The 14858-nt window shown below is 41.1% G+C and overlaps 1 protein-coding gene across 1 annotated transcript; it reads right to left on the bottom strand.

Moving 5' to 3' along the window:
- Nucleotides 1-275: 275 nt before the first annotated feature.
- GSTA4 (glutathione S-transferase alpha 4) lies at nt 276-14300 on the bottom strand (the record flags this gene model as incomplete). The annotated part of the gene is made up of 6 exons (XM_084228477.1): nt 276-398; nt 4069-4200; nt 5774-5915; nt 6623-6755; nt 8114-8165; nt 14211-14300. 6 exons carry the CDS (start codon nt 14298-14300, stop codon nt 276-278), a joined length of 672 nt encoding a protein of 223 aa, XP_084084603.1.
- Nucleotides 14301-14858: the final 558 nt, after the last annotated feature.

Here is a 14858-nt window from a genome sequence, read left to right as displayed (position 1 = left end):
TAAGGAGAGGAGGAAAGAAGCGCAGAGAGAACATGAGGTTCTGTCTGTTCTTGTCATCAGGAAATGAGTAACCAGTTCTAATTTAAGTGCCAACCTCTCCAAAAAGATTTTCAGAAAAAAAGTCCTGTAACAATTACTCACTGGACAAAAATGTACTAAAAGAGGTCTTAGGGATAGTCATACATAGCACCATGACGGAGCTGGCATCGATGAAGACACTAGTGTGGACACAGCACTCTGCAGGGACTAGCTCTCACTCACAGGCGAGTGCTGACTTATGGCATGAAGACGTTGTAGACGGTTCTCACATAGATGTCATCAGGAGGAGGCTTCTTCTTGCTACCAGGTTCAAGGAATTTCTTAATTGTGGGGATGTTACTTATTTTCACTGAAAACTCCTGAAAAGGGTAAACACAAAAGCCCAAATTGAAGAGCAAAGAAATAGTGGTGCGAAAAGGCCCATCAATATTTGTTCAATAAATATTTGTTGCAGAGATCCAACCAGAATTGTAATCTGGCATCCATTTAGAGTCTAATTTCTTGAGCCGATTATTTACAAACTCAGCCAACAGTGGTTGGAATCTGGGCTAGACATTATGCAACTCTCATTGTCCACACCAAGATGTTAATGTTCTTCAGAGATCATAAAATAAAAAAGATATATAGGATTATACTTGCTTAAAGAGAAAACAGGAAAGAAAACAAAAAAGGCATGGAAGTACCTCAAAAGCACTGATCTGCTCAGAGAAAAGTTGAGTCATTTACATAAAAAGTGCTTTACAAAGTAATTAGATGGTACAATTTACATTTTAAGATTCTGCCTCTTTGGACTTTTTTTTACTCCCATTAGGAAATGAACCCTCTTTCTGGTTATGTGGGAGATAATCAGTTGCATTTTTATAGCCAAGGGACTCAGATACCAGAGAGTTATGGAAGGAAAAGAACCAAAAACATAGCTTCGTTCATAGTCAAATCTTACCATCTCAGTAATGGATAAAAGTGTATGTGTTCCTCCCTTTTGACCTAGTGAAAGTTCTGAACTGTATGAAAAATGTGCATCAGCATATATAATTGACGTTCAAAGTCATTTCTAATGTCATTTATTTGAAAAGCTACAATTCATTATATGTCTATTATGTATAATAAAGCAGTCTTTTTATTTTAAATTTCTTTAATTGCTGGATACCTCTTGGCTAATATATAAAGGATCATTCTGTAGCCCTATCACAGATGTATTTTCTATTTTCCCATATTTTTGTTTGCAAATCCTCTAAAAGCCTTATTTTCTCTGTTGAACATTGTTCTCTTAGACACATCATCAAAATGGGCCCTATGCTGTAATGACACAGAATAATGTTGAAAAAATATGAACATTTAAATTATTTGTCACTGCAAAGGGCTCTGGAATTATGGTCAGCCCTTCACATAGATGTGAAAGTTGTCTTGGTAGATTCTGCTGCTGCTGCTTTTGTTACATTTCAAAATAGGCTTTTCTCCTCTTCCATAGCTCTTCTGAAGTGAGATGTGTACCTGATATCTGCAGAATATGTAAGATATATTTCTGGAGCTATCTTGCATACTGAGCTTCCATGTCAGTTTCTCAGAGGTCCTGAGACCTCTGCAAATCTTCCTCATTCTCATCTAACATGACTGCCCCATTGCTTGCTTCCCAGACTCATTCCAGATGTTTTCTGCACTCTGTTCTTTCAGTTGTGCTCATTCTCCTCCTATAAGTTTTGGTCAACATATCTCTTGGCCCCTGATTACCTGCAGGAGTTGGTCAGATTTGCAATCAGGCAGATCGCACTTAACAAATATACTAGGAAATATACCTTCCTGGTATAACTGAGCCGAGAAAAGTGCGAGCTATGTTTCTGATATTAATTCTGGACCCACCCAGACAGAACTGAAGTGGAACTACTTTTTTCTTAATCTTCTAACAATAAGCCAATGTTTTTGTAATTGTGTATCAAAGCGCTATCTTTTATAGAGTTGATTCTGAGCCTCTGATACTCTGAACTGTTGAACAGGGTTAGTTCTAAACCCAAATTTTCAAGGTATTGCTTATAAATTGAATAGAGAAAAAACCACTGTCATTTATATTTCAGAAAGCTGTAAAAATTGCAATAAGTTTCACTAGTCACTTACCCTCTGTCATTCTCATTTTCTTTTCTTCATCTATTTGATATGCAACTGAAGGTAATTCCCCAGGGCTAAACTATTCCCCATAATAGATTATTCAAGCAATGCTGAGCACAAAGGGAGCCTTCTTGTATCTTATGAAAAATGGACTCCATGCTCACTTGTATGGAGCCAACAGCCCGGTACTGACCCACCCCCTCCAGTGACACCCTAGTGTCTTAAACATACACACATACATTCATGTCACTAAGTTATGCAAATTATGATAATTATGTCAATTAACCCTGTGCAAATATAATAATCTTCTCTTTTTCATTATCTATTTGAACCCTCTAATTGGAAACATGCCAATATTTGGAAGCTTGTTCCATAGGATTTATCATTTCAAGATTAACCTGGATTCATACTTAAATATAATAAAACTTTTGTGATTTTCCTTTAAAAGTTTGTGACTTTTTTCCCCCCTCTTCAATTAATGCAGGAATGACCCTCCTTATTCAAGTCAGATCAGCATTTAGATCCTGAAGTTCTTTAATATTGATGCTCAATCAAATCAGAGATTAAAACTGTATTTACATGAATGTGCCTGGGGTTTAAAAACAAGTTGTTAGCACCACGGGTGGAAAATATCAATAGGTCCCTGGGATACACAATAGGTTCCTGGGATACATTAGGGACCTCTTGGTATTAAAGTACACCCATTCCTTTGTCTACAAGAAGAAATAGACGGAGAATTAAACTAAATAATGGCTATTTGCCTTGTTGAAGATGTCTATTCTCATTTTCTGGGTGTATGTATTTAACTAGTAGGTAAATTGTTATTATCAAAATGATGTCCACTAGACTTGGGAAAAAAATTTTTAAGTATGAGTTATTTTTTGGAGATTAAGTGTGTATCTTAGCTTTTGATAACTTGGTCAAAGATGTGTTAATTTGCTCTATATTTATTTGGTTGGGTATTGGCAACCTTTTTGTAAAAGGACCAGTCAGTAAATCTATGGACAGTAAAATTTGACCTTCTTAAAATTTCATGTGTCATAAATTTTGATTATTTTTTGGTTATGGTTGATTATATTTTTTCAACCATTTAAAAGTGGAAAAACTATTCTCAGTTCAAGAGTTGTACAAAAACAGCTGGCAGGCCTGATTTCATCAATATTCCCCACCCTCAGTGTAGCAAAAAGCCAATATATTTGGAGATACAGGTTTAGGTTCCAGACCAAAACTGAGATACCACTACTCAGGCCATCTCGGCTGCTCACATCCTTGCTCTAGGGCTCTGTTTCCTTATAGGTATATTGAAGGCATTGATGAGTTTAATTTTAAAAAGCCCTTTCTGCTTCAAAATCCTATGATGAACCTGGCTAGAATAATACCCTTGGATAAGCTGAGTCACACATAAGTCTTCCCTTGGAATTTGTGCAAGGGAGAATAGTGGGAACTCTGGAGTGATACTGAGGGTCTCTGTTAGTAGATTTCAGAACTCAGACACTTCCAATTTGAAACCACAGTATTTCAGTGAATGGGCATCAAACCATAACGGGAACACTGTTGCTGATGCTAACTCTCAAGCCCTCCTATTAGTATATAAGATCAAATGAACAGCGCCTCACACGGACAGTTACCTCTGTGGAAGTCCCTATTGGCCAACTGTGTATGTTCCAAAAGTGTAGTTACAGGACAAAGCTAAGGTCAAACTTCTTTCACATATAAATGATCTTTCAATCCTAAGGATTTGGGGACCAAGAAAATAATTTCAAGTCTGTAGCTTAATTTTATTTTACTAACCAGAATCGTAACAAAATTATACATACTGCCTGCACCACCTCTCCCTTCTCCCACACACAAACCAAGCCAATGAACAAAAGACACTGAAGAAAGTCCCAAGAGTTCTGGACCAGCCTCATACTACTTGGTTTTATTTACCTGAAGGTGAGGAAATGCAGACAGAATATTGGGAATTTTCTCCTCTAGAGCCAAAATGGTTTGGAGTAGGATCACATCTGCAAGGCTCAGCTGATTACCAACAAGAAACCTTTGTCCGTGATCCCTTAAAACCTGCAGGATATAAATGCTTTCCATCAGTTATAATACACTCTGTGGAGAATTTGATGAGGTTTTAAAGTCAGTGCAGTATCTGAGAAGGGGTTGAAACTATGGTCTTATCCTCCCATCCTTTTATTTACTTCCCCTTTATCAAGGGGAAGCTCCCTGTGGGATGAGGGTCACAAACAATGTAGACATGAAAACATCATTAAATATCTGCTTTATATCAGAATGAGACACTGTAAATGGAAGGAAATATTAATCCTGGATTTAATAGCCAGTGTTTTCAAAGGATACATCTATTCCATAATTGTCTCTACAGAAATGAATTAGCCCTGATGGGTCCAGGAGGCTAGGGAAATGATTTTAAAAGGGTCCTCTCCAAAGAGCCTAATCTTGTTTGCTAATTCTGTGATCCTATGAACGTCAGGACTTGTAGTCATAAACTAGACATGACTATTAAAAAAGCAGACTTGCGGGCCTCCCCGGTGGCGCAGCGGTTGAGCGCTGGGTTGCGAAGCTGCCCGCGGCCTCTGCGGCGCCGGTTCGATCCCCGGCTGCTCCCCGGCCACTGGAGGAGGGTCCCACATGGCGCGCAGACCTCTCCTGCCGCCCGCTGCTCCCCTCAGCAGTGTACTTCGGTCCTTCTGCCTGCTCTGCTCCCTGCTCTGGCTCTGGTGAATTCTCTCACCCTCCCGTGCTTCTGACTGTACCCAGTGCATGTATAAACAAAACAAACAAACAAATAAATAAATAAAACATGCCTCTATTAAAAAAAAAAAAAGCAGACTTCCTTTCATATCTTCTAAGACATCGAATACTAAAAACGTGAGAGTCCGTCTTGTCTCCCACTTCAAGGTAACATATGGGTGCAGAGATGCAGAGGAATAGTGGTGATCAGCGCTGCGAGGCTGTCCACAGGCTCTGCAGCACGGGTTTGATTCCTGGCCGGCCAGGGAGATTCCCACATGGTGTGGCAGACCACTCCTCTCTCACCCGTTGCTCCCCTCAGCAGTGCTTTCAGTCTGTCTGCCTGTTCTGCTCCCTACTCTGTCTCTGGTGGATCCTCTCACCCTCCCGTGCCTCTGGCCTGTACCCCAGCTATTGTATAAATAAAAAATAAATCTCTAAAAAAATAGCTTAAAAAAAAAAAAAGAATAAGATGAGGGAAATAACAAAGCAAAAAAAAAAAAAAAGGAGCAAAGAGAAGGGCAATAAAACAGACATAGTTCTTCTCTTCATATCAGACTATCAAGTAGGATGTGAGTCATACCAGCTGTTCAGCAAATATTTGGGGAATGAAAGAACAAATGAATTGTATTTCACATCGGGAGGGCACCTGGTGAATGTAAGGAAAAATAATGCACGCATTGTGAGCCCACATTCTTCCCACATTTCTGAGCAAGGTGAACCCGCTGGAGCCTGAAGGTCCCAAGTCATCCTGATTTTGCCCTGATGGCTACTGTCAGCTCTCGGGAGTCCAGTGAGGTCAGGCCAGCAGGCTCCGCTTCCCATTCATGAGCAGAAGGCACACTGGTGGCAGTTCCTTGTGGTCTGCTCATCTGTGTTCATAGGCCTCACTTACCTTTTCAAACACAGGGAAATATCGAATGATAGCCTTCTGGGCCATGTTAACCACTTCCTTTTGTTGATCGTCTGGTTTTAGGAAGGGATGCATGATAATCAGTTCCAGCAGATCCAGCGTCCCCTCCACATACATGTCAATCCTGAAAAGCGAAAAAAAAAAAGTGTTTTGTAATTTCCCCTCCCTTTGAACTGTCTCTGAGAAGCAAAGATGCAAAGTCAGTTCTAATTGTAATTCAGAAAAATCTATTACAAATCAGAAAGCATAATCCTGGTCCCTGCTCTTCCAGCCTCATTCTAGCACTATGCTTGAGGTGGGTGCAACTTCACATTTATTGACACAGTGGATCTAATTTATGGAATGCTTGGTATGTACCAGGCATGGCTCTGAACACTCTATATCCAATATTTCATTGAACCTTGTGACATTATGAGGAATGTGCTATTATTAGCCCCATGTACAGGGACCCCAGAGCTAAATAATTTGCCCAGGATCAGGTATCTAGAGGTATAAGGAGTGAACTCTGAGTTCAAATTATAACCCAGTGCAGTATCCTGGGCCTTGAATATCACCGCAGTTTTCTGTTTCTAATACTCAATGATAACATTTGCAAGAAAGGTTAAAATGCAATGATCAAAATTTGAAACCTGTAACAATCGCACCCAGATATTGGAGTCAATATCTGAAATCAATTCTTTTCTATTGTTTTACTCAGACTTTTTTCACTGCTCTTCCAATTAGTTTTGGTCCCTGTTCACAGTAGGGCTACAAGACATAAAAGGGCAGGTGTGCTGTGGAGGAGGCATCAGGAAGCTGACAAGTGAGAACACACGAGAGGGGCCACAGTACAGGGTTCTCTCCTTGAGGTCCTTGCCAAAGAGATGATGCTTGTCCGCAATGTAGTGGAGAATGCTCCGGGTCTGCACCAGCTTCATCCCATCGATTTCAACCATTGGTACTTGTTGGAACAGCAGGTGGTTACCTGAGAAGGAAGCCAGAGTCAGAAATGGTCTCTTCCCTGTCCCCTACCCACTTAAAAAAATGTTCTATTAAATCAAAAGGGAGTGTGGCCATGGTCTTAGGACACATTGTAAAGCTCGCTGATGACAGATAACCTAGCAGATTTAGCCATAAAGCCTGAGAACTAGCATTATTCTAAATCTTCCCTTTTCATTTTCACCCCAGGAAAAATACTTCACCTCAGTGATAAGGGGTGGGGGGAACTGTAGTGATGTTATTTCCTCAAAGCTGTGCTGGCTAATGCAGCTAGACTACATGTGCCTAGTTAAACCAAAATTAAAAGTACTTAATAACATTTTCTAAAATTTTAGTTCTTTTGTTACACTACATATATTTCAAGTGCTCAACTGGCACAGAAGGCTAGCAGCAACTATACTGGGCAGTGCAGACTAGAACGTTCCATCACCGTAGAATGTCTTATGGACAGCACTACTTCAAAGAATCTGATGAGACCTGCATCTGCAGCTGACACCCAGTTACGCCCATTGCTTCTTCTCTTCCTCAGCCACAGGCCACTCACTACCAAATTTGTTGTCACTGGTCAAGCAGTAACCCCTCGCTTTCTTCATCAAATCTGGACCAACCACTTCCCCATGCCAACCCCTAGGGAGACTTGCAAGTATAGCCTAGCCCTCAGGGGCTCAAGGACTTCCGGCACCCAAGATGGAAGGGAGAGGAGGGTTAGCAGCACCTGTGATGTCAGGCAGTGTCACACACCAACGAATAGTCATTACGCCCCACAGTGCTAGTGCCTCTTACAGGAGCCTTGCGTTGGGCCTGAGGACCCTGCTGATGACCAGGAAGGAGGCTGCTTGTAGGACTCCAGGAATTTCTTATGGGACCTGGGTGTTGAGCTGACTGGGAGTAAAAGAGGGGAAGGGCCTTCATGTTGACTTAATTTCTGTTTGGTATTTACTTCAGAAACACAGTCCAGTGTAAATGGGGTGATTTGTCTGCATAAATTAAGCAGGTGGTGCTCTCTCAGCTATTGTGGAGGAAACAGGAGAAACAATGAGGAGGAGAGAGGAATGAGGAAAGAAGGAGGAAAAGAGGCCAGAAGAGAAGGGCAGACAAGGATGGAGAAGGGCTGTTTACCTGGATGGAAGAAGGAGATAGGCCCTCCCTTTAACATGACTTTTAATGAAATACTGAATAAGAAGTGGTTTCCTGGCAATTCCAGCTATTATTCCCTCCTGCTTGTCTGGTTTTAGGATACTGTTCTGAATGTTTAATGTCAGCAACATCTTTGGCCTTCCACATAAATATCAGTTCTTACAAAAATATCAGCATTACCGACAGTTGTCTCATCGCCATACTCACCATCCTGCAACTTCTGCAACTGTTCTTTGGTTTCTAAAAATTCTTCATCGAACTAGATTAAAAAAAAAAGATACCCCGCCCCCAAAGAAGGGAAAGGTCATTACAGGTTCAGGACTGGAAATACCAAGTTCAATTGCTTCAAAAGCAGAGAGAAAGAGCACCTAGCACCCATATCTCGGTTTCTAAACATCACTGCCCAACAAAAGAAGGCAAGGCTCCTAGGAGAAAGGTTGACTCTGTTACGTCAGAAAGCAAGGAGGTGCTCAACGACTAGTGAGATATATCGAAAGCAAACATACACAGGGCCCTACTCGACCCTATTTTGTCCCCAGTCAAATCTAGGACACTTCAAGCATTAGTCATAGATTCAAGATGTCAGTCATGGATTATAACGCACACCAGCAAAAAATTGCATATGTCCATTAATGATACTAAAAAAAAAAAAAAAAAAAAAGGAAGGGAGAAGGACTCTTTTTCACAGAATTAGCACCAATTAATGATAAAATGAGGAAATCACCAATTTGCAAGCTCCACTTTAATAACTGATTTTAGTGAGGATCACACATGGACACTAAAAACATTGAGTGATGGGGCACAGAATAGTCACACAATCTTAAAGTATCACCTTAGTTATTGATGACAAAGGTAAAGTGTATCTTTGTAATAGAAAAATCTAGAGATCTTAGGATCTAAATAACCACTGGATCAAAAAAAGCTTTCCAGTGGGGGGTACCATTCACTTACGGCTATGACACAATGGAAAGGGCATAAATACTAAAATGAATAAAAATATTGCCCAAAACCATGAGGTCACAAATCAGCATATCCAGAATGAGGGGGCAAAGTGCAATAATAAATGACTTGAACTCTCAAAAAAACTTTCCTTACATGCTTTTATTTTGTTTTGTTTTTAAGCTTCGTTTAGGTATCCAAGGTTTGGAAATGGGTTTGAAGGATGTGTTCGTCTCTGCCATTCCCATGTGAGGCCATGGCATGTCTCGCTCCTGTTTCCCCGGATCCATTCACTTCCCCACTGAAAGCATGAGATCTGTTCTCCAAGGACAAATCTTTATTTAAAAGGAACTTGACTTCAGTCAGGTAGCCCTCCTTTGATAACTATCCTTTATGTCATTTGATTTCCAAGTCACAAAACTGATTCTTTTTTTTTTCTTTTTGCAGTATTCATGCAAAAGTTTCAATTGTCCATTTGCATTTTCCTTTTCTGTCAAGAGCATGGAAGAAACAAACAAACAGATGAAAAAGAAACTAAAGAGACATAACTTCTAAAGGCCTGAATCTTGATTAGATTCATGAAAGGCGGGGGAGGGGTAGACCTGGGAACAGTTAAAACTGCTAAATAGATCCCAGGCCCATGCCTCAGACATTCTTATTTCACACTAGTAGCTAAGAGAGACCTGAAAGGCTGTACATTTTAAAAACAATTCCAAAGGATTCTGATTCTGACTTGATTTCTGGGAACATACAGGCCAAAGACGTGCTCTCTCTCACTAAAGAAACTCTCTCATGTCAAGCTTCATAAAACTACTGGTCAGTCAGAAGAAACTGGCATGGACGATGAGCAGGTGGGAGAGACAGGGAAAAAATAACGCAGAGAAGGGATGAAGCCTGCCAACTACAGCTGCAGGCTGTAGCTAGAGTCAGCGCCTGGAGGCCTCTTTCCACACAACCAGTCGTTTCTGATCCACAGGGGGTGAGGGTGGAGGTGGGGACAATTTCCTACGCAGGAGCCTTTGGAGAACTGCCCTATTCCACGTCACAGCACTCCCTTTTACAACACTCTTTCAGTTATTTTAAGTGAATTGCCTCAAAATCCTGAATTAGGAGTATGTGGTCTTTAAGACTCTCTTACTTTTGTCAGTCTCCTTCTTAACAAGGGGAATCTGACCTGGTTTCTAGGGGGCAGGGTACCTCAGGCAAATGAAGCCCCAGGCAGCAAAGAAGCAATATCTGCACAGAGCAATGTCTAAGGACTTAACCTAACTGACTGGGACTGAGGACACCAACTCCCTGGATTAGGGTAGGTGGCCTGCCAGCAGGCTTTAGTCACCTAATTGGTTCTTACCATGTGTTTTGTTTTTTTTAAAGATTTATTTATTTATACACGCAAGAACTGGGGTACAGACCAGAGTTGCGGGGAGTGAGAGGACTCGCCAGAGACAGAATGGGGAACAGAACAGGCAGATTGGACTGAAATACACTGCTCAGGGGAGCTCGCCATGCTGCACCATGTGGGTAGCTCCCTGGCTGGGGATCAAACTCATGCTGCAGTGGCTGTGGGCAGCCTCATAGGCTGTGTCTTAACCCCTTGCACCACCAGGGAGGCCCTATGTGTGTTTTACACACCAGACTGACCCGTTATTGTGACTCCAGGACTCAGATACTTATCCCTACTCTTTCACAGCTATATGAGCACAAAGTTTGATGAAAATGTTTCCATTCCTGTGGGGAGGGACTGCCTATGTTATAGGGAATTGTTCCTGTAAACCAGGAGGTCAGCTTAATGAGGGACACCAATCTAGCTCCCTCCAGTCTGGTGATAGGCTGAGCTCAAGGGCCATGTTGGGTTGATAATTCTACCAGCCTGCCTGCCGACTATGACTGTTCTAGGGTCTCTGGTCACAGAACCCATGTTCTTTGTTGTTTTACTTACGTACGGCTGGATTTTATTACTACAACCAAGAATCTCCACTCATAAGAAAGTAGGAAGGGCAAGACAGAATGAAGACAGAGGAGTTGACAAAGGATTATATCAATACACATACAAGGCCTCTATTCTGAAATCTATTAAATACACCATAATTGCAAGTTCAGAACTGTACAGGGGTTAAGCGGATGACATAAACAAGCTGACAGGGTTCAAGTCGATGCGACCAAGAACTGAGCAATATTTAAATCTATGTCCTGGGACAATAGGGAGTAGCAGGCTGTGTTGAGCTAGAGCCGTTCATCTGTGGCAGCCCTTACTCCACCCAATTCTGCAAATGCTGCCCTATTCTGGAAAAAAGACCCAGCATCATCAGATCTGTCAATTTCTCAGTGAACTCAGGATAATATATAAAAATGCTATCAACCAACTTAGTGTGGCAAGTTATCAATGTGCAAAGAAATCAAAACCAAAACAAACATTCAAAGAAAAAGCAAAACCGCCAAACCCAATCGCATTCTACTGACTTCTTTGGAGGTTGCTAGGGTAATGACTCATTATTCTGAAAACTGATAAAGAGCAAGAATCAAGTATGTATCTTGCCTTTTCTATCAATATATGAACTTCACTTGAAGGTAGTGAACACATGAAAAATCACTCACAAGAAAACACAGTTAATAAAGCCAGGTGACATGACAGAATAGCAAAATGTGCAATCTCTAACAATGGTGATGACCACTAGTTGCTAAAACCACTAGCTGAAAGGGTAACGGAGGAAACTCTATTACAGATGGATTAGGCTGATGTCACCAGAAAATACTGATCAAGCTCAGCGCTGCTGAAAACAAGATAGTCAGACATTACACATGCCTGATGTCGTACAACAGAAATATGTTCATAGTATGCCTCTGCGTAGTCTGGCAGTGGAAAAAAAATAAAGATAGAAAGAAAAAAAGAAGCCTGGATTTGATCATACCTCTGAGTCTAGCAAGTTACAGTAAATCTAAACATGTTAAAATGAGGGTAAATCATGGGGGGGAGTTCTACAGGAAAGTATTTCTTCCACAAATAAATGGCACTAGAAATTTAGCATCCAGATCGTGGCTGCTAATACTATTTTCAAGAAATACCTGATTCTAGGGCCAGGGCTTAGAAAATATAAGATAAGCATCATGTAAAACCAGAAAATAAGAAAATGTTGGGGGGCAGGTGTGGGAAGAAAAGGAGAAGGACAAGAATATATGGAAAGGATTGAAAAGCCAACCTGACAGAGCCCTGATGGCCACAGCTGGAGCAATATGATTACAATCCAAACTATATAATAAATATACTTAAGTCCATACTAATATATATAAATGATTAAATAAATAAGTGGAGGAAGGAAAAGTTTTCTTTACGTAAGAATTTTGAATATAGGTACTCCCCTCTCTAAGAGATGGCGACTGAGTGTGGGCTCAATTTAACAATTCCCTTCAAAAGAACAGGAGGAAAAACAGTCACTTTACAATGATTGGCAGATAGTACCTTAACCAACAGGTTAAGACCAAGGTTTAGAGCGTTAGTATTAACTTATGTTAATAGCAGGTAAATTTGATACCATGAGAAGAGCCTGTCACCTCTTGGTAGCCCCAAAAATCCAGAACTCTGGTCCATGAGGAAAATATCAGTCAAACCCAGATTATGGGGGCCTCCCTGGTGGCACAGGCATTAAAGACAGCCCTATCAAGCTACTGGAAGCCACTACAGCCCAGCCAGAGAGCAACCCACATGGCACAGCAGACCTCTCCTGCCTTGCCTGCTGCTCCCCTCAGCAGTGTATATCAGTAGTTCTGCCTGTTCTGTTCCCCGCTCTCTCCAGTGAATCCTCTCACCACCTGTACCTCTGGCTTATACCCCATTCTTGTATGCATAAATAAAAATCTTTAAAATACAAAGAAAACCAAAAAAACCAACAACCCCAAACTATGTAGTATTCTACAAAGAACCTGCCCAATACTTTTCTAAACTGCCAAGGTTGTGAAATAAAGGAAAGTCTGTCACAGATTGAGGGAGATAGAAGAATAAATGACTGAATATAACGTTGGCTCCTGGAATGGTAAGAGGGTATTAGCGGAAAAACTAATTAAATGGGAATAAAGTTTGGAGTTTAGTCATGTACTAATGTTAATTTCTTAGTTTTGACACAGTTATGTAAGAGACTGTCATTAGGGGGACTGAGAGACGGTTCAATGGGAAGGCTCTACACTATGTAACTTTTCTATTCACCTAAGTTATTTCTAATTATTAAGTTTATTTTTTTTAATGCAGAGAAAATTGTTACAGATTTTTTTAAAAGAACCCTAAGCAAATGTGCCATGTGGCGCTGCTTTAGATCCAGGTTGGAACAAACCAACTATAAAAAAACCTGTGTAAGACAGTCTGAGTGTTAGATGGTAACAGGGAATTGTTAATCTTGTTGATTGTGAAAATGGCATTGTGGTTACGTTTTAAAGTCCTCATCTTTTGGAGCTTAAAACAGAAGTCCTCACAGATGAAACACAAGTTGTTGGACTCTGCTTTAAAATACCCCACAAAACAAGCGGAAGGTTCAACCCCAACAAGTGTTGCCCACAGCAATTGTACCCAGAAGCTGCAGGTAGAGAGCAAGGAGGCTTTTCACATTTGCAAAGCAACCCCTTCCTACACTTCACAAGCTCACTGGCCCCTGGCTTATGTGAGTTAGGTCCTGGGGTTTGTGTTAGGTGAAAACGCATATACATCTCCAGATTTGGCAGAGCTACAGCATTGGGGGAATACAGCTTCATAACACAATTTTTAGATTTTAAAATCTTAAGCACCATTTGGAGATCAGGGCTCTGAATAAAAATAAACTACTTCATTTATCATTAAAAAAAAAAGTGGAGACAGATGAAAGGAGAGAAACACAGAGTCAATGATTGTAGCAGCTGGATGAAGGATACACAGCATTAGTGCAATGTTCTCTCTACATTCTCTCATATTTGAAAATGCCCATAGATGAGGAACTGAAAGAACAGAACAAAAAACACAAACTCTGTGGTCAAAAGCACAACCATTTAGACAAGATGCAAAAGCTGCACTTAGAAGCCACTGATTTCACAACAAATTTACCTAGAGGTTGAATAATTAATGAAGTTTTGGCAGCAACTGGCAAATTTCAGCTGTATTCCTCTTTTCCTTGTTAATATATATTTATTGGCAGACCAGAAGTCAATGATTAAAAGTCAAAAGTAAAATAGAATTCCATCAATTACATTTCACTTCTAAGGATAAAAGCCCTGAAAGGAAGCAATCTCCTTACTCAATGAAGCCTGTCAGTAACACTGGTGGAGAGACCTGGAAGAGAGCTCCGCCATTTATGTTTTCCTCAAAAGTCTGCAATCGCAAATTTGTAAGAAACAGCGTGTAGAGTACCTCCACTCCGGCGGCCGCCAAAACCCATCTTACGGATTCCATCCGGCCTCTTCCGTTCGGATAGTGGAGTTTGGGCTTCGCTGCCATCATGGCCTTGCAGGATTTCTGAAAAACAAATCAGCAGCCCACTCGCTCACCAACAGTCTTAATTTCTAGTCCTCAACCCAGTGCTCTGGGGCTAAATGAATATTCAGAGTTGTAGCACAGGAGAAAACAAACAATATTACTGTGCTTTTCCTCACTCAATAAAACCACCATTTAAAAACATTAAAACATCTTGGCTTTCGCAATTTCTATTTCTGATTTCTTGTTCTGGCTCCAGGGAAGCTGGGGCCATTTGCTGCAGACATCTGTGCTAGCAGGATTCAAAACATCATATACTTTGACCTTGAAAAATCTTAGATTTTACAAATTCGGCCTGGAGAAGTGAGATGCGAGGGGTCGCGGAGAATGACCCACCCCAAGGGGCTTCTGCAAGTATTGATACTTTCACATACATGATGTTTGATTATCACAACTTGGGGGGGAGGGGGGTGGACAGGCCAAGTATTAGTATTGTCTGCAAACTGTGCGTCCATCCTCGCGCCTGCGACAGCTGCCCCCAGACCCTACGCACCCTACCCCAGCTGTGGGTGATGAGCCCGGGGG

Source organism: Talpa europaea (genome assembly GCF_964194135.1).
Source record: "Talpa europaea genome assembly, chromosome: 2".
Classification (NCBI taxonomy): Eukaryota; Metazoa; Chordata; class Mammalia; order Eulipotyphla; family Talpidae; genus Talpa; species Talpa europaea.
The sequence above is the reverse complement of the archived record's forward strand: the minus strand, read 5'-3'. Positions and strand labels throughout refer to the sequence as shown.